The following is a 21008-nucleotide window of genomic DNA, read 5'->3' as shown; positions in this document are numbered from 1 at the left end:
CATACTTGATGATGACCAGTTTTCGCAGTTTAGTATCTTAGTCAAATTCTTGTCATACACCTTCTGACCTAATGATGATCGGATAGGCAATAGTGATGTAATGTGACCTAACTTCTGGCACAGCCAGAACCGATAATACAATACTGCAAAGTTTTGTTCAGTTACCACTTCGTATGAACTCATTGTTACATATTAAGCTGTGTGAAGTGTCGAATTTTGAATTGCAGTGAACTTTAAAGTAAAATGCATTGAGCAATACAATTTTATCGTATTTAATCCAGAAAAGTCTTTGTGAAGGGTCACTTCGACCTTTCTTTGTTCATCTCCCCATGTCAGTGTAAACTTCAAATGAGCAGAATTCCAACTCAGTGAAATTGACCGTGGTATCTTAACACGACCCTTAGAAAGTAAACACTTAATCTACCAACCCTAACCGCTTGGTAGGAACTTATGTCCACTTATCATTTTTTCAAAGGCAAATTGTCACTCACTGTCGTTCACAGATTCCGAGCTGTCTAAACCTAATGAAAGGAATTATTTCTTTGTGAAAAGTTAGGGACCGCTGCCTTCGATTGGGCAGAATAAATTAAGGTGTACACTTTAGAGCAATCAGACAGTAAAGGGAATACCTTAGTCGAAATTCTTTAGTCTGAACATTTCCTGGAAGGAGGAAGCGTAATCGACTTCGGGGAGGCATAAAGATAATAGTGCTTTCCTCGTGAAACAAGAAAAGGACCAGGTGTAAAAAGAACGACAGGGTTGTTGCTAGGACGCACGAGTTTTGAAAGAGAACACAAATAAGGCACGCAATTTTAGTTTCACGTCATATTCTATTATTTGATTGTTTGTTTTATGCAAATGTGTTTGCTATGATTAGGTTTCCAAATTATGTATCGTTTATTCAATTCATGGAAATGTGTTGATGCTAGAGTTGTTATACAATTTATTTTATTCAGTTTCATGGAAATGTGTTGATTGTACAGTTATTATGCAATTTACCGTTTAATTATACAGTTATTAGTTCATTGTTAGAATTGATTGCATGCGATCCAAATGTTCATATGTGCAAGATTTCATAGGGTTATATGAAATAACTTCCTTTGTTTGTTAGGACGTTACAGACTATCATGAGTTAACGATAATTACCTAATTATATATGATTTTGTAATGTTTGAATACACTTGTAGGTTAAGGATTGCTGTGCGTTACAAATTGTGAATTTCATGCAATAGTAATCGAACATGTAGTAGCATGTAAAAGTATACGGTAATATTCGAGAGACGCTCTCGTGGTAATTTAAGACCTGCCGCTGGAAGCGAGGTCAATGTCCTACCGTACTAAGTTAGAATTTACGCATTGTATGGAGCCAACATGCTCTGAATAACGTAAGTGAATTGTATGTACCTCTAGAGTGTGGGGTATACCGAATTATGGGGTAATTTTGTCCTTTAAGGAGCAGCTTTCTGAGAATGAGACGGGGCAGTCTGAAGACAGAAGTCCGGGGAAAAGAAGGATGAGGTATGAATAAAAGAATCAGGAAGTACATGAAGGGGCAAAGCATAGAGCTTAGGAAGGATGAACTAGGAGACGTTGATATACGGTCCAGACAGGAAGATGATGTAAATCGGTCGTTGACATTGCGCTCTTTTAACCTCTCGTTATGATGATGAAATAAATCCAACTTAGACTCATCTGTTAAATTCTATTGATATAATTAAACTTGAATTGGAATTGTCGTTATTAATTTGTTTTGATTAATTTTGTTATTTTCTTATCAAAGGGGGGCTCGTATTGCTTTATTTCTTCCCAGTATTCTTGCTATAATATCGAGGAAGGTCATCCTCTAGTTAACGCCAGCCAAACCCAATTAACCACCCCTCTTACTAAGAGGGCGACGTTACAATCTGTATGGTCTGAGTATCTATTTATCCCGTCTTCATCTTATAGCCATTATCATCTAGGATAAACAATGACAGCTATTAAACTGTACTTGCATGGATTCGCTTTCATTATCTGAAGGCTGGAATGAATAGACCCTTGAATCACAGTTAGCGTTTGGATTAAACGTAAAAGAGATTAGATGGCCGCACAATGTTGCTTGAATTTCCTATCCCGATTTCGTATATGCTATATGCGAAAATGCCATATTAGCGCATGTGTAGAACTTTACTTACAAAATCTTTGCTACCTCTGGCTATAAGTCGAACTTGTGTGCGCTATTATCATCAAGGATTGCAAGATTTATGTCACTTCTAATTTATTATTATCCAGGTTAAGAGATGCGTTCTCAAGGAGACAGTGGATCAACAGAGCATTTGGCCCATGCTTAGAGATACACAATAGTTCATGATGTAGGGTATTTTGACGCACTCTTAGAAACACACACAAGAGCTTTTGCTACATTGACATTCGGTGCACGCTTAGAAACACACAAGAGTTCATGCTCCGGGGTCTTTTGGCGCACGCTTAGAAACACACAAGACTTCATGCTACAGGGTCTTTTGGCGCACGCTCGAAAATACGCAATACTTCATGCCACAAAGTATTTTGGCTCAAGCTTAAAACGCATAAGAGTTCATGCTACAGAGTCTTTTGGTGCATGCTTAGAAACACACAAGACTTCATGCCACATAGTCTTTTGGCTCAAGCTTAAAAGACATAAGAGTTCATGCTACAGCTTCTTGAGGACCACGCTTAGAAATGCATAAAAGTTCTTGCTATATAATCTTCTGGCTCATGCTTAGAAACACACGTGAGTTCGTTAAAGAGAGTGTTTTGGCTCAAGTCTAGATACACACAAGAGTTCGTGCTATAGAGTGTTTAGCCAATGCTTACAAACTCACAAGAGTTGATGCCAACAAAGACAATATCTACAAATTTGCAGGTTTGTAAAAACAAGTTAAATATCATATGTGTTAAATACAGTCTATTAGCCCCAAAATATGCTTAATGCTTTATTTATTCCTTGCTAAATATATTTTATTTAATAATACCAAATCAGTCGATATTACAAGAGCTGAGGATATCGACCCTGGACCTTGAGTTTTAAAGTCTAATCATATACTAATTGGACCAACTAGATATTATTGTATTCCCTTGTGTATCCCATATTATAATCCCTCCTAAAATCATTAATATTTTTCCCTTATTTTCTATCTGCTTGATGAATGCTAATGGTATTTAATGGAAGAATCATTGAAGTCTAAACAGAGAATAAAATGTTTATTGAGTTCAATCGCTTTGATTTTGTGTAGATGACAACAGCAAACAAGTTTAATTCGATCGGTTTCAGATAAGTCAACGAAATATCCACTACTGACTCTGACGATATGTTTTATCATCTCGAGTTCATCTCAAAACTTTTCTTGTGTCATTTATCACGAGAACAAATACAAGTTCTTGGTGACGAAAACGATGACGAAAAGGATAACGAGCTTAAATGACATGTTTATTCAACAAATGAAACATGCTCTACTTGGGTATTTTTCTTGACACGTTATAGATGTGTAAAGTACAATACTAGTTCTGGTACCTTGTTAGGCGAACCCTGACTTTTCAAATCTCCTTCGCAATGAAATTGAAGTAGGTTTCAGTTGTTCTTCTGTTTTCTTAATAATCAATGCTAAATCCCACCATAGAATATCCGAAATAGTCCTGTGATGGTTTCTTGCTGAAAGAAGATGACAAGGAAAGTAGAGTGCATGCACGATGAGGCAAGGCATTGACGAACAATGTCATCTGTGTGGAATATTCGTTAATATCACTTGACCCGAGAATACATCTATTTTTGATGTTATCATGTGAAACATTTATGTTGTTTTTGTTGTCCTAGGATTTAACGCCATGTTTCAGCACAAGATAGGCTATACATGGCGGCCAGTATAACTGGTGAAGGAAACATTTATGTAATCATTTCTCAGAATAATATGTAACAAAGGAAATTACAATGATAATCGATCATACGATATCAATTTTTATGCAATCATAAATAACACTGGACAACAAATTTTTACAAAAGTCATGTTACTGAAATAAAATTAGTCAATTCTTATCAATTTTTATGTGCTGAACACGAATATGACAGTCAAATTGCAAAATTGGCTCTAGTTTTTTTGTAATCTGCAAGAAATTAATGTTTACATAACGAAATGCATTCCAATAGTAAAAGGTCAACTGTAATAGCCTACCTATAAAAAATCAAGTCATTGACTACATCTTAGATTTCTTCGCCTGTCTCTTGTACAGCTGTTCGGGAGCATCTCTGAGGAGTGTCCAGCAGTAGTCAGCCAGCATTGTAGTGGACCATTTTCCCTGGTATCTTTGTTCCATTGTTGCGATATCTTGATGAAAACGTTCGCCGTGTTCATCACTAACAATACCACAGTTGCTAGGAAAGAAATCCAAATGGGAATGAAGGAAGTGAATCTTTAGAGACATATTGCAGCCAAGTTTCTTATACTTCATCAACATGTCTTCTACTAGTTCCTTATAGTTTTCTGCCCTAACATTTCCGAGGAAGTTTGTAGAAACTAGGCGAAAAGCATTCCATGCTTGTTTCGCGTCACCTTCCAGCAAGTTGTTGAACCGGTCATCTTTGAAAAGCTCTCGAATCTGAGGACCCACAAAAACTCCCTCTTTAATCTTTGCTTCGCTGAGTCGAGGGAATTTTTCATGCAGGTATCGGAATGCTGGCAAAGTCCGGTCAATGGCTTTCACGAAGTTCTTCATCAAACCTAGTTTGATGTGAAGGGGTGGTAGCAAGATTTTCTGAGCCTCAACCAGAGCTGGGTGTTGGATATTCTTCTCTCCAATGGCTACATTCTGCCTGTGAGTCCATTCCTTCCTCATGTAGTGCATTTCCCTTGCTCGGCTATCCCACTCGCATAAGAAACACATGTATTTTGTATATCCTTGCTGCAGTCCCATTAAAAGGGCAACTACCTTCAAATCACCACAGAGGTGCCAGCTGTACTTGTTATACTCAATGGAATTCAGTAGCTGCCTTAAGTTATCGTATGTCTCTTTCATGTGGACAGCATACGCTACTGGAATAGATGGAAGAATGTTTCCATTGTGCAAAAGCACAGCCTTGAGACTCAGTTTCGAAGAGTCCACAAATAGTCTCCATTCTTGTGGGTCATGAGTGATTTTTAAAGCATTCATGAGGCCCTCAATATCGGAACAGAATATCAGATTACTTTCCTTTCTGAAGAAAGGCTCCAATTGCTGGTGGCGCTTTCGATATGCAGTAATTGTGACATCTTATTCTAGAAGATTCCATTGTTGGAGTCTTGATCCTAGCAATTCTGCCTTGTTCTTTGATAAGTCCAAATCGCGAATCAGGTCATTTAGTTCTTCCTGTGTTATTCTGTGTGGGGTTGATGATGCACCACAGTGAAAATCTGGATCACTGCATGCTGATGGACCAGGAGAAGAACAGGTCGACTCACCTTTGTCTTCGTCAGATGAATCAAGAGAATATTCTGCTGGAGGTTCTGGAATAGGAAGTCCCTCACCATGTGGAACTGGTCTCAATGCAGACGGAAGGTTTGGGTAGACTATTCTCGACTTCTTTCGCTTCGTTATTCCGCCGGAAAGAGGAGGAACCAAGCAGAAGTAACAGTCATTTAGGTGGTTGTTTGGCTCTCTCCACACCATTGGGACTGCAAACGGCATTGATGACCTTTTGCAATTCAACCACTGTGAAAGCTGTGTTGTACATGTAGCACAGCATATATGCGGAGCCCAAGGCTTGTCTTGGTCACCAACCTTGCATCCGAAGTAAAGATGATATGCCTTCTTCACTTGAGAATTGATACTTTTCTTCTGGTTGGCAAATGTCACTTCCCCACAAATATAGCAAAAATTGTCCGCGGTATTAACACACTTTCGAGGCATTACTGTTCTTTATTGTACGTAAATGGATAAAATAATAAGTTTTATGTAACAGTAGCTTGAACTGTCTCGCACAACGTCTAAAATATTTTAAATGCTGAACCTATCTGATTGGGCTTTATATAGTACACTGCTTACGTCAGCTTCAGCAGCAGCCTGGCATTAGTATAATAGGCCTACACATGTATAGTACACTGCTGACGTCAACTTACTTCAGCAGCCGCATGGCATTAGTATTGCACTGCATCAGAAAATGATGCAATCAACTGTGGATGATGTGAGCATAATGGTATTATGCAATGTTACATCATTATTCCGGATGTTGCTGCAGTCCTACTGGAGAAATTTACACAGTGAAACATAGAAAATGAGGTATATGAATATCTTCAAAACGAGAGCCAATACAAATTTTTCACGGTTATATTCGTGTTCGGCACACCAAAATACTACAGATTAGGGCCTTTTCAAGTCAGTAATGATTTCACTGTTGACCAGTGTAAACAACAAGAACATGCTAGTTTGACCCCCTTCTCTCGAACAGCATTGATTGGTTGATATCGTCACATCACATGATGGATGCAATGTACTACATTTGCTCCTTTCTTCAAAATTGGCTGCTGTCTCACGAGCACAGGAAGTGTGACGCAGTTGTCAGCAAAACATGCACATGCATTTAACCTTCTTATATTTGTTCTCAAGTTTAAGGTCAATCCTACGGATCATGCCTCGACTGTTTGCTTATAGTTGCCATTAGCAACGGTTCAACAACGAAGCAAGCATCGACTTATAAGTTACAAATGCAATGAACGAATTGTTTTAATTCCCAGCTTCTCGTTTAGTATAACGGTTCAGTATAACCAGCTGGGGTTTCTTATGCACAGAAATTTCCTAAGAACAAACTGTTTGGGTTTTCTGTAAATTACTCAACCAGCATACATCTGAGGCACAGTTTTGTCTCGCAGAAATAAACCAAGTGATCTGAAGGTTCTTGTATTATCCCAGCGAATGCTGAAATTCACGGCATTAAACAGAAACTTTAACTGAGATAAATATTTCAAAGTTAATTTGCTTAAGATATTTCATTTGTTTTATCAAGTTCGCACTACTTAAGTCATAAGCTGTATCAACCTATATTATTCGGATTTTCCAAACTTATAATGTGTGTAACTTTTTAAATATCTGTTATTTTGGTCCACAGCTTGCACGTATGCGATAAGGCCTGGACATGTATTGATCCGTAATCAGAGAGCGCATTAAGATCTCTCTTCTTTACTTGTCATTGACAAATCATTGGTGCTGCAGCTGCTATAGAGTGACGCTGACTGATTGAAAACAGAAATGTGTTACTCTTCATTGATTTCCATAAAATTAAGTTATTTTCTTCTATGCATATGTAATGGATTATTCGGAACTTTGCCTTTGAACCTGCTTGAATTCTCGCTGTGATTTCAAATAATAATATGTTGCGGAAAGTAGTTTAAAATTATTCGGACATAGGGTGAAAGGAAAATATCATGTGAGTTTCAATGATGTTTATTCAGAGGAAACATACATAAGGCTGAAAGTGAAACTTTTCCGATGAGCAAGATACTACAACTTCTGAAGAAATGATTAAAAATAGTATTGTGACTTACGTTTTATTTTATTTATGAACTAATGTTCATACTTTTTACTCATAACAATCGCTCAAAACTGATATTATTTACAACTTAATGATTCCATCTAACCGAATACAAATTTTGAACAAAGATTAACGGTCGCGGAGAGAAGAATAACAGTTGCTGAGATAACTGAGCGGATGCGACAAAAGAACTATTGAAGTAATAACGTAACGATATTACATTGAACGGCGTCAGACTTCAGTCCCAAAGCGAAATAATTACTGTACTAATAGAAATGAACGGTTTAATGCCGCACGCAAAAACTGTAAAAGCTCAGTAATTGTTAGGTTGCTGACGGGAAATCAGATCTTGATCGACTTGGAATATACCTCACTTGAAGCGTTTCCATTTTATAAACTGTTGGGACCAGAAGCAGGATTTGTCATCTGAACAAGACGTAATCACTGCCTAAAGCATGGAGACCTAAAATGAAAACAACAAGAATTTAATGGTGATAATTCTCGACTTGTTTTCTAAGATGTGAAATGGAATGATGTGATTCTCATATGAAAATGTTAGAAAAAATACATCGAAGTTCCAGTTGAAGGAAACTTTTGCGAGGTTTATCGTCGAAAAAATAATCGAGCGTCCTTTATTACTTTTGTCGTCCCTGAAGAAAAGGAAGTTAATTCCATTAATGATAACCTTTTATAAGAAGTCTTTCATTATATTGTATTATCACTAGCCATAATACATAGCGCTGTCATATTCGGCGATGACCTTTGACGATGGAAAACAGTACATCAGCTGAAATAAACTTCTCCACTGGATATGTTTTGGCCCCAGAGCACACATATCCGATAATTTTATCCAACGTAATCATCTGTGGGACAGGTCTGGTGGGAAATATAAGTGTCATAGTGATGATTTGTAAACGAAGACTTCTTGGACGAACTACAAACGTGTTTGTATTTTCCTTTGCAATAGCTGATTCTCTGAGCTGTTGTGGTGCAATACCTTTCAATGTCACCGTGTTTCTTGACAGAAACATGTCTGTGTTTTTGTGTAAAGGATATCAGTACTGCAACTGCATATCTAGAACGGCGATTTCTTATACAATTGCTTTGTTAACGACAGAAAAAGTTTTGAATATCCTGCAACCAACACGGATCATTACCGCTGGCCGGTGCTTGTTTTTCATAAGTTTGGTCTGGTTCTTTTCTGCCGCCTTTAATGTGTGGGCAACCGTGTTTTATACGGTTGAAACAATACCACTTCTTACAGACGAGTATTTGGATGAGAACGAAATATTCGCCTTTGGCAAGGTCTGCTATTTTTCAAATCGATTCGAAAATTTAAGGCACATTTTTGAAATAACGGATTTATCGGTCCGTTTTGCAGTTCCAATCTGTATAGTTTTGATTCAGTTTGTTTTCATTCTTCGAAAGCTACACGGAAGTTTAAAACAAAGGATAGAAACATATCTTTTCATCATGAAATTTCTGTTATTAATTTTGATGGTTTTTTTGTTATGTCACACTCCTTTCGAAATAGGTAGTATTTTACGTAACAGGAAACGAATTCCTTCAAAAGATATTGTCTTTTTCTTTGACTTAAGTACTCTGATTTATCATTGCCGGGGTGTATTGAATCTTTTTATATATTGTTATTTTAAACAGTATGTGTGCAAGCGAAGAAAAATATCGACTGCTCATAGCAACAAAGCCAATATTGAATTGCGACCAATGCGTACGTATCGAGGAGCTTCCATAAATGACACTCGCGTTATTAGGGGATAATTTCTTTCTTAAGATTTCATGCAGGCGACAAATAGAAATATCCTGGGACCATGATAATGCTTTTCATGTACTTGACAGTTATATCTATTCAAGTGTTAATTTAAGGACAGGCTTTGAGAGCCGATAAAGTATTTTTGGAGAAAAAAAGCATGCTGCTTTTAAAGCAAAAGATTTAAACAAATCAACAGAACATTCGTAGAATTATTATATTTTATTATATTTTTATTTCACTAAGGAAATGTAAATTGGTTGAAGATCTTGTAGGAGACTATATATATACATATATATATATATATATATATATATATATATATATATATATATATATATATATATATATATATATATATATATATATATATATATATATATATATAATTTAAGATATCAGGTTCAGACAACCATTTATTATTGAAAAAGAGTATATATCTTTTAAACCTCCAATCAGCTTTTGATAATACTGTAACCTTACTGATAAAAACAATGATATCCTTTATTAAAAATCTTGACAGACATTATTGAATACACAAATTAAACTCCATTATTGCACGTTACTTTAAATTTAATCAATGAAACAGTAGTTTCTATTGTAGTATTACCGCTAACATACATGTTCAAGATAAGGAGATATTTTAAATAATAACAATAGCGTCTAATCCAGTTCCGAAAGAAATAAGAAGGAAAACAAATTGCAAAGAAACAAGACTCGGACATTGAATATATTTTTTAAGGCCGTTCCGATATCTTTGGCAATCATGAATTAGGTCCTCTGAGAGATATGGAATCAAAATGTAATCAACAAAAAATGTGATCATTATATTTCAATATTATGATTATTCAAGAAAAGCTTGTATTAATTTACACTTCAAAATGTGTAGTACAAATCAAGAGCTTTCTCAACTTTGCTTGGTTTCATGTCATTTCAATGCAGAATAAAGCTTAACAAGTTTTGCAGGTGTTTGCGTTACTAACGTCAGATTTCAGTGTTCCGTGTGATAGCTGATACGATGACTTGAAAGAATAGACAAAGAAAGTGACACATTTGCTTCTTGTCTTCTTTGCAAATTTTATTAAAAAGTTCTCTCTTACGGAAATTTTATATATATATATATATATATATATATATATATATATATATATATATATATATATATATATATATATATATATATATATATATTTCACTTCATACCATCAAGCATCCTTCTGTAGATCCAGAGACAGCACTTTCCGTTCTATCCGATGTATATCTGTAACTTTTTAACTTATATATGTCTTGACTTTTGTCAGTGGAATCGAGTGATGCTGTCTATAATACAAGTCAACGACCGAGTCGCCATGTGTGCGTGTCGATACGCACGAATTTGTATACCAACGGTTAGTTTCTATCCTTGTTTGGGGATGTGCGTTTAGGTGGGAGGGTATAGGAGTTAGTGCGAATAAGCAAGAAGGCGACAAATGCTGTGACGCGCTGAGACGAGAGTTCGATTCTCAGCAGGTGCTGAATTAAAAATTATCTTGTCCTTATGACAATATTCTTTCAACAAAATGACATACAAATTGGAAAATGGATGGGTACATAGTTTAGCCCAAGTTTTCAAGCTTGACAAGCTCTTCTCCAGGTGGACAAAAGACACACACACACACACAACAACAACAACAACAACAACCTGATACAAAAGTTATGAGAAAGAACTAGAGCTTACATTGCGATACAAAAAGTGTCATACGTAATAAATGAAAAAGAGGAAAATAGAGACAAAACTGGTAAATGCATCTTTTTGCGAGAAATGTTCATGCAAACAAAGATAGCAGCGTGAAATAAAAAAAAAAAGATTTATCGGTGAACTCAATGAAAAATGAGATTAAGAAAAAAATGTTCACTTGCTTTTCACAATGGACCACAAAGTTGACGCTATAGATTAAAAGCTGCGTCCTAATTGGTAAACAATTTAGTCGTGCATTTTCTTTCTACAGATTTTTACTTTCCGGTGAAATATTGCATATGTCATCACATAATAATCCAAACATATGTTAAGATGGAATTGCTGTGAGAAAGTCACAAATGTAGCTTTCGAAATAGGAAGCTGGAAGATCACCATCTTGATATGTTTTATTCAACAGAGAAAAACAAATCATAATTTTCTAAAATATTTAGTAGTCAGTACTTCACCAGGAGTGTACAATCTCGTGCACGATATCTTTTAGTATTAACTGTTTATTTAATCAAACAGAAACAAAGAAAACCTTACGTTTTAGTTTGGTACGATGGTTGTCCTTCTTCAAATATGGAATAATCTATAGGAAAACCATGTAGAAGGATTGTTTTCACAGTCATCTATGAAAACACCCAATTCAATCATCAATTACATCTGCAGGAAGGTTTACATTTCTTAAATTGATTGATGCCATGTTAAATTGTCCTCATTCATCTTAATTTGAAAATAATCAATCATTGATGAAAATGGCGTCTGAAGATGTGGTAAAGCGTACTTAAGGACAACGTATGTTTTGTATTCTTAATATGGTGAATTGAAGGCGATCAATTTTATTTGGTTGTGTGGTTTTATTGCACATGGTAGGCTAAATATTTGCGGCGTGTTTATTTGGTGAAGGAAGAAAACAGGAAGACTAAACTGCAAAAAAGATAGAACAAAAAACCCCACAAAAAAACAAGACATTTAATTCAAACAAGACACAGCATTATGCAGAGGTACAATTCGACAAAACACATAGCGCATAACCCGACATATAAAGCATTTTAAAATTTGTAATTAAAAGTGCAAATTAAAAACTACAGGTAAGTACAATCTAAAGGATTAAAAAATGCAATATCATTCAAATTTCTAGATAAAAATCGAAATTTAAATTAATTCAAAGCCTCAATTTATAACTAAACGCACGCTGAGGGGCAGATTATGCCGAACTTAAAAAGAAAGGAACTATCAGCAGAGCACTTGATATGCAAGGACAGATAATACAATTGGTAACGCAAATATTTGCTATCGTCATCATGACAGGATAGTTGGTGGCTGGGAGGGATATTATTTGCGGATATTACATTTACAGCTTTATCATTCCAAGATAAAAGTAATTATCTAATTGAATTAAAATGTGTTGTATAAATTGATTAAGTAGTTCATTTCGAAGGGCAGGATGGCAGCTACACATCTAAACGATTTTCTGTCACATTTTGAGATTTTGATTCTCGGGGCATGTAAAATATTTAAATAACTAAAGTTGTAGTTACCGTATTTCAAACATATCGAATTATCCATATATTCTGAATCATGCATATTCAGAGTTTAAAAGTCTCTTGAGCCATGGTCTGAAGTCGACGCACTTCAGGTTTGTCATTTTTGCCTGATTTTATGATAACTACTTCTGTAATCATCGTAAAAAAATCTCATACCATACTTGAAATTTGTCAAGTTTAGTAGTGCTAATGTAGGTAAATTTTGGTACACATTTCACTGAATGTGGGAACAGTACCCTCGGGTAGAGTAGTGAGCGAAACAAGAATTAATTATTGTTCAATTTATTTACATGTACATATTAATGAGTTAGTGTCAGTCGACCTTTAACAGGTAAATATTGAATTCATTGTGATATAGGGTTGAAATTCATAGTGCCCAATGATCAATCACCTGTGGAATTTAATTTCAGTTTTAAAGTCATCTTGAGAATTTACGCTCATGTTCTCACAGGAAAAGTGGGGTTGGGGTTATTTGCATATAAATTGTATTGATGTTACTGATGTTCAGGATTGCCAATCCTCTAGCGATTCTCATTTTCTAAAGTGTGCGCACTAATTTCATTATACTAGTCCTTATGTGAATGAAGAAGGGAAAATTTCATCATCGTAATGTTTCAAAGGAATGCAATGCTATGTTTTTGAACAAACATTAGGATAGAAAGTTTAAAATTCGCGACAATGGAACAGACAAATATACATTCAGTATTTCTAAGCATTAGAATTTCACTATCTGGTTTCCTTACAATCACCGATTTAAGACCCATTTACTGACATTCGTTTCTCTGTAATTCAATCTTGTCTTCGGGAATGCACTGCTGACAGACGGAGAATGTTCTGTTGACAGACGGAGAATGTTCTGTTGACAGACAGAGAAGCTGTGACAGTGAGTGATTTTGCTATCAGTATAAATAATATTTTTTACGAATAAAGCAGTAGAGCTTGACTAGATTACAATATTATACAATTTTTAAAAATATACTTAATGCAGTCATATTTCCAAACGGCTATAAAAAGATATAGCAAAAACGTTAACAAGCTTCATATTGGAAAGATTTACTGGGATGCAATTTAAAAGAATAAATTATGTGAAAGAAATGCTGTATGAGAGGACTTTAAAGGTGTTTTTTGATTTAAGTTATACCTTACTGTTAAGATAATCAAAACTTACTGACACGTTCAAAAGATGGGTGTACGACAACTACAGCTATATTGTGAAAGGTACAAATATACTAATATACCTCTTAAAAATAGAAATCTAAAATTTCTTAATGGAATAAATGAAATATTTTAAATACGTATGATATTAAAATAAAATTTTATCATTGTGATGGTTTTATTTTTCTTCATTAATGACGATTTATCTCATCACATTACAAAAAACTTCCCCAAGGTAGAGAATCGTAGACAAGAACATATTGAAATTGATAAAACGAGTTGAATCATTTTTATTTGTTCAAGCCTGAAAGATTGAATTAATTGAACTATATGTATAAATTTAATTTTACTGTTGGGAGAGTTGGGTTAAGCTACACATGTAGGCAACGGGTGTGAGACGGAATGCCTGGTGGGGACGGAGGGGAGGGAGAAGCCCACAAGCGCTCCTGCATCATAAACGCTTCCAGGGCCTAATTTTAACAATCAAACTTTTCCAAAAATGTTCTACACCACACGATCCATTTATACCTGGTGGGTGGGGTAATTTTTCCTCCAGCTGCTGTTCAGAGAAGGGTTCTTGTCCTTTCTGATGCCTATTTTTATATTATTTCTAATGTAATTCACTCTTTTCTTCGTCATCTTCTTCAAATGACCGAGTCTTCTTCACACGTTTGGGTCCTTATTATTTTGTATATGTTGCCAGATTTGATATATGTCAAGTTTGCTTGAGACAGGTTTCATGGGAGCTCCTGTTTTGTCATAAACTCTATAAACGCTGAGTCGTTTGCTTGCCTCCAATGAAAATGTATTGTTACTTTTAAGTTCAGATGTGACTTTGCCCATCAATAAATGATGATCGGACCACTCTTCGCCTTTTCATCCAACGGTGATCCTCCGAAGTTCTGGAACGTATGGATGATACAGATATGTTTGATCGTGTTTACTACCGTTCTGGTGGCCTAGTGGTTAGGCGTCCGGCTCAGATGCGAGAGGTGGATTCGATCTTCGTCCGAGTTATACCAAAGACTTACAAAAATGGTACTAACAGCTGCCTCGCTTGGCGCTCAGCATTAAGAGGTTAGTGTTAGGACTTGTCGTCCTGGTGTCAGGATAATGTGACATCACTATAAACTGTCACACTGCAGACATCGTAGCGATATGACTGAAAATTGTGACACACCAGAAGCTTCGTGTATTTTCTTAATTTGGAAGATGCTCCCGCCTACTAAACATACCGCAAAACACCACTGATTCACAAAAATCGTTCGTTTTACATATTTGTAAACGCCATCCAGGTTGTCACATCCAGAGATTTTAAATTATCTACTTCGTGTCTAATCCAATTGCCTTGAAACTTCGGAATAACTTTGAAATTACAGAATACATTCATTTCATTTCCATAGCCCACGGATTAATTCGATTATCGAAATGAAACTAAGCAGAAGTGGCGACGCCTGATTATTTGTGTTCTTTAATGCCCGAGTTTAAGGTGTTTATCCATAGTGCCAAGAGTTAATTATGAAATTGATCTGAAAATCAGAAAGAACCTTAGAGTTAACGAGCTACTGCTGAAGACAGAACTTATTTCTTTCAGCAAAGTACAACTTAGTTTAAACATATTTATTGTCGCAGTATAATATAATGGGACTGGATACAATTTCTAAGAACTTTAATTAGCCATCTCATATAAATACAAGTATTACAAAATATTCAACATGACCACAGTGACTAATACTCAAATATGATATGTGTGTGTGTGTGTGTGTGTGTGTGTGTGTGTGTGTGAGTGTATGAGAGAGAGAGAGAGAGAGAGAGATCACATTGACAATAATAACGATGTGAATAAGTCATTGAAATCGTCCGGTATCGGTTATATATTCGCATACATGTTGTAGAATTCTACATTTTTCATTTGCATCGCCCTTTCCCTAAAGTGAAAAATCTAAACAAACAGTTGCATACGGCACTGAGATTAATTTTATCATCAGCTCAGTCCGTTGTCTACTATACTTGTAGTCGTCATTTGATATTCTGCAATAAGAAAGGTTGTGACTGTGAATGAATCATTACTTATTGTCATGGTATTTATCAGAGACCGTTCCAGTGGCCTAAGTGAGCATCCTCCTTGGATGCGGTTTTGTTCCCCGGTCGAGTCATAACAAAGACTTATAAATATGGTACTAGCAGCTGTGAAAAGAATATGATTGCGACGAGCAGGCTATATTTTAGCCGTTAAGATCAAATGCTCCGCAGGATTTTGGGTGCCGTTAGGCAAGCAATATATTATGTCGAATTTCTCCAGATGGTGCCAGTCGAGTCCATTTGAAGAGGGACCTACTCGGAGCACACTTCAAATTGGAGTACGCTCTGAGTAGGTCTCTCTTCAAATGGACTCGACTGGCTATATCTGGAGGGACTCGACATAATCCATTTGTTTGCTTAATAGCACGTGAACACACGAAAGTAATGTGGTGCCAAGTCAATTAAAGTACACCCCCTCCCGCCATATATTATGGTAACGATTTTTCGATTTTAATGATATGATTATTTTTTCATTTTCGTGTATTTCTCGCAAATTAATTTTGAATATTACAATATTTATACGAAAGATCAAACTTTGGGAGAAAATATTTTTATTTTATTTTAAAAAGTTATGTTTAGTTTGCTACTAGTAAATATTACTGTGTTAGCACGTGTGCTCCTTTGTAAGACTAAGAATAAATCTGAAAATTTTAGGAGATCAGTTGTTTTATGTTTGAATTTTACATAATTTCTCAAGTCCACTAAATAATTTCTTGTTTGTTGTTAAGTGCGTTTTATTCTTACTGGTCCTTCTCTGATAAATATATTGTCCAGGTGTTGTTATCCCATTCAATGTCACCATGCCTTTTATATCAATAGTGTCGCAAGAGAATTGCATGCTTCAGTGTCAACACTTTCTATTTTTACCAGCAAACTCTTCTGACGTCAGCACAAGCCTTTTATTGGATGTCAGCTCTAATGTTAACTTTATCATTCAATTCAGTTAAACTTTAGATTACAACTTACACAACAATCAAATTATCATAGCAAATTCGTCTGCTAGAATGTACTGACCATTTAATTTTCTGGGAGTGGTGTGTGTGTGCTGACATTACCTTTTGATCTGAGAAAGTTTATTTTCTTTTATCTAAAAATAATAACTTTTTTCTTCAAATAGTATAATTGACATGACATGGGGTTATTTTCCTATAAAGAAGAGTAAGATATTTTATCAGCTATTGTCAGATGGAAATTTTGAAAACACGTGTCAGGTTCATGCCCTAATAACATTAAATTGTTAGTGTCTGATGTAACTGCGGCATACCTTTGTACATTTCACTGTCTATTAAGAAATACCGCAGTATACCGAGGTAAATAAAATTCGTGGTATTCGGCTCTCCTTGCAATGTATCGGCCAAGACTGTCATCTCCGTCGTGTCATCCATAATAAAAGGTATGATAGTGAAGTGCAGATTACGTAATTTGGTAAATAATGCAGATGGATATGAAACAGTGAATATTGTAGTATTTCCGATCTAAGTTTTTTCCCGGTCACTGTCTGAAAAGGACGTGACTTACATAATACACAAATAAGAAACTTGTACATCAGCGTATTGCAATATATTCAGTGCGTAACTGTATAACGATGCAGTAGAGCTGCTTCCTTGAACTCCCGTTTCCGGATGAAACCCGATTCAAAACAATGTGGTCTCCACTAAGCGACCACAAAATGATGGAGGCAGTACAACGTAGTCAGACTGTTTGGTTAATTCTTTCACCAAATACGCCTCGAATTTCACATGTTTGTCGGTGGCGTGTTGTTTTTGTTGTTGTTGGGTGTGTGTGTGTGTGTGTGTGTGTGTGTGTGTGTATTTAACCGATTACTTCTGTTTAAACAGTAAAGGGAGTGCAAACCACATGCAAAATTTAATTTTCTCCGAGATTGAAGAGCTTTGCAATTTGCTAAACTATGGTCATCCGAAAATGAGGATTTGACAACAGAAGTGCTCCAATAGGCATCGACAATTTTACTTTTTGCAAAACACATATTAACAGACTTTTATGAGACAATTTTGCTTAGTTAAAAATTACTTCCAAGAGATATATTAGACTGACTTTAGCAAGTCACGAAAATTAACAAAATTATGGGGCCAAGTGTTTGGAACTATTTTGTTGCACTTAATATACAGACGTGACCTCAGAGTTGGTCGGCGTAGGGATAATATCCCAAATTGGATAGTAAATCTCCATGTAGCAGAGTCGCTTATTCAGCAGCAATGGTGGTAGGTGATACCGCCTTGCTTAGAAAACTCGGTTTTAATAGTGTGGTGAAACGTGGCAATATTTAAAACGGCAATTTAACTCCTGATATTGTGAAAAGCTTATGTCTCTAACATAGAACGTACTGGTCACTTATTAATATTTTGGGTACTTCATGCAATTAATGTTTGTTTTTTTGTGTGTTTTTTTTTAAAAAAAGATGAAGTGTGAATTTGAACATTGAATGAAGTTTTAGAAAAATATTACCGTCATATTACCGTCATAAGGTTCAAGATCAAGTTTCTCTTTTTGCATGTACATTATTTCTGTATTGGTCAATATTAAGTACGAAGAAAACAAAATACTCCAAATGAGATACAATATGCCATTACTTTAGCATAGCTAGATGTATAGCTGTATTCTCAGAGAAAAGTAAATCTTCTCGATTATTATATAGCTACCATTTTTTGTCATGAAGAGCCAGAAGTTTACCATTTTCTATAATTGGAAGATGATACTGATATTTTCTGATTCCGTGTCACCATACTCTAATAACGGGTCTGAAAATACTTTTCACTCGACATTTCCCGATTACAATAGCAGCGTCCATACATTGCGCAAGGCATGAAGAGCTAGCTTAATATGCAAAATGAAATGAGTAAAAATCTCTGCAACAAATCTTTATCATCAAAAGTACCACCAATTTGTTCTCGATGTAAAATACCTGTTAAAATAATCTTGTAATTTCCACGGCAAGTCCCCATCGGAGTCTTATAAAATTTCAGAGCTATTTAGTTTAAGTAATCTTCCGTGATGAAAAATTGATAACTGCACAAAAACGTAAATCCCATAAATGAGTGTGCTGCCCCCATGCGTCCAACAATTCGTGTTATTGACAGCGACAGCTTTTAACATGAGTGACTGTTGCTTCACGCGCTTCTTGATTTTCATTCACATATAAAAATGTTATTCGTTTGGTGATTTGTGAAGAAATTCGTATTAAATGAGTTGAAATGTTCAGAAATTAGATCCTGTCTTGTCAGTATCAGAAAATTCGGATCGTGACAATACACGATTTTCTCAGGCTGAGAACCGGAGGTGATCTGGCAACCAAGAGCGAATATAAATTACGGACTTTGACCTCTTATAGGCACAGTACAATATATATATATATATATATATATATATATATATATATATATATATATGATAAACTGCTGACAACGAACAGAAAACTAGTTTCTAAGCGTTTTCGACTCTAAATGAGTCGTTTTCAAAGGCAAATAGAAAACAGAATCGAAACAAACGAACATGCAGCAGAATAAGCGTTGAGGTTACAAAATTTTACATGACTATTTATACGGGAATAAAAGTTTTTAAATTTTTGTTTCAACTAGGTGGCTTTAACATGATGCTGATGTTGAACAATATTTTATATTGACCTAGAATTAGATGAGCCATATCGCTATCTATTTTTTATGTAAATTGAGTAACAGCAAATTATATCCAGGATATTTCAATATTTTAGTAGTCATTATAAGTTATTGGGTGACTAATAAGCAAATTTAAAGAATTATTTAAAGAAAATGTGTCGGATGCAAAAAATTGATGATTTTGTTTGTGCGTGGATGTCTTTTTCTAGTAGTTTTGGTTTAAACCTCCAGGTTTCAATGTTCTAAGTCGGCGCATCCACTAAGATTACTTTCGTTTCCTGGTTTCGGAATTCAAATCACCAACCAAGACCACCTTAGTAAATCTGGCCCCTGTGGCGATAAAAGGTATAAACCTGTCAACATATGATAGAGACCAGCGAAAAACGGAACACGCATGGACAAACAGAACGATCAAAATATAGGATGTAATTTATCTCATCATATGTAAGATCTGTAGCCTTCCGTATGTCGAAGAAACTGAAAAGTTACACAAAAGAGCAATCTTCATTGACCTGATTGAATGATAAAGAAGCTGTACAGAAGTCCAGTTCCAGAACACTTCCTCTTCTCGTTGCCAAAACTTCAGCAATGGAAAACTAATGTTGGCGCTCGACAGTTTCGTATTTTGCATAGGTTAGAACATTAAAGAAAAAGAATTTCGATGGGTTTCCTCACTGCATATTTAATAAAGACATTTTTTTTCAAAGCCCTTTAATTCCTATTATTTTGGTTTATGAATGATGAGTGTAAAATGGGTTATAGAGTGTACAGCTTGGCCTTACTCCAGATGTGCCCCGTTCAAAAACTACTAGCTCCACTTGGTCATTTTCACTTCATGAACTTCACAGATAAATTATATAAAAAAGTGCCGATTACTTCTTTTTAAAATACATTTTATATATTTAGCAATTCATTCATTGCATTGTCTGAAGCTGGTATCATCTAGTATGACAAATTAAGTTTCCATTCTTCACAAGCTTCTAAAGATAGTGCACTTTAGACTAATTCACACCGTTTCCTTTTAGCACAAAGGAGCAGTCACTGTAGTTAGCAGTGTGCTTAGATCATGTATAATTCAACAATTACAATATCCAAAGAAATATCAGCAGCATTATATCAAAGTAGCACAGAGGTATGCCAACATTCTCTCCACTGTGTATGTTTCAAATGCAAACAACTTCATCTTACATACGTCACTGTCTCAAAAGTACATAATAACCAGTGAGCGCCCCCTATTGCAATTGCTCACAACCCAAACTATTGTTCATTGGCAGTTTATTACATTTGTCCTAATCCATCCCTGACACGCACGATCCTTCCGCCCCCCCCCCCCCCTTTTACTGGATGCAGTGCACTTGAAAGGACTTTTATTCACCATATGTTTTGTATTCTTTATATATATATATATATATATATATATATATATATATATATATATATATATATATATATATATATATATATATATATATATATATATATATCACATACATTATAAATAGCATGGCTTTTAAAGTGTTGGTATCAAGCAATTTTATATATCAATACTAATGGTAATAGCAAATTGTGATCCGCCCATGGCGCAATA

The 21008-nt window shown here is 35.4% G+C and overlaps 1 protein-coding gene across 1 annotated transcript; it reads left to right on the top strand.

The window, feature by feature from the left end:
- The first annotated feature begins 8284 nt into the window (after positions 1-8284).
- LOC149797718 (neuropeptides B/W receptor type 2-like) lies at positions 8285-9520 on the top strand. The gene has a single exon (XM_089960793.1). It carries the CDS (start codon positions 8285-8287, stop codon positions 9293-9295), a length of 1011 nt encoding a protein of 336 aa, XP_089816919.1. The 3' UTR covers positions 9296-9520.
- Positions 9521-21008: the final 11488 nt, after the last annotated feature.

Source organism: Sinohyriopsis cumingii, chromosome 6 (genome assembly GCF_028554795.1).
Source record: "Sinohyriopsis cumingii isolate HCF-2022 chromosome 6, ASM2855479v2, whole genome shotgun sequence".
Classification (NCBI taxonomy): Eukaryota; Metazoa; Mollusca; class Bivalvia; order Unionida; family Unionidae; genus Sinohyriopsis; species Sinohyriopsis cumingii.
Note: the sequence above shows the minus strand (reverse complement) of the source record. Positions and strands in the feature narration are given on the sequence as shown.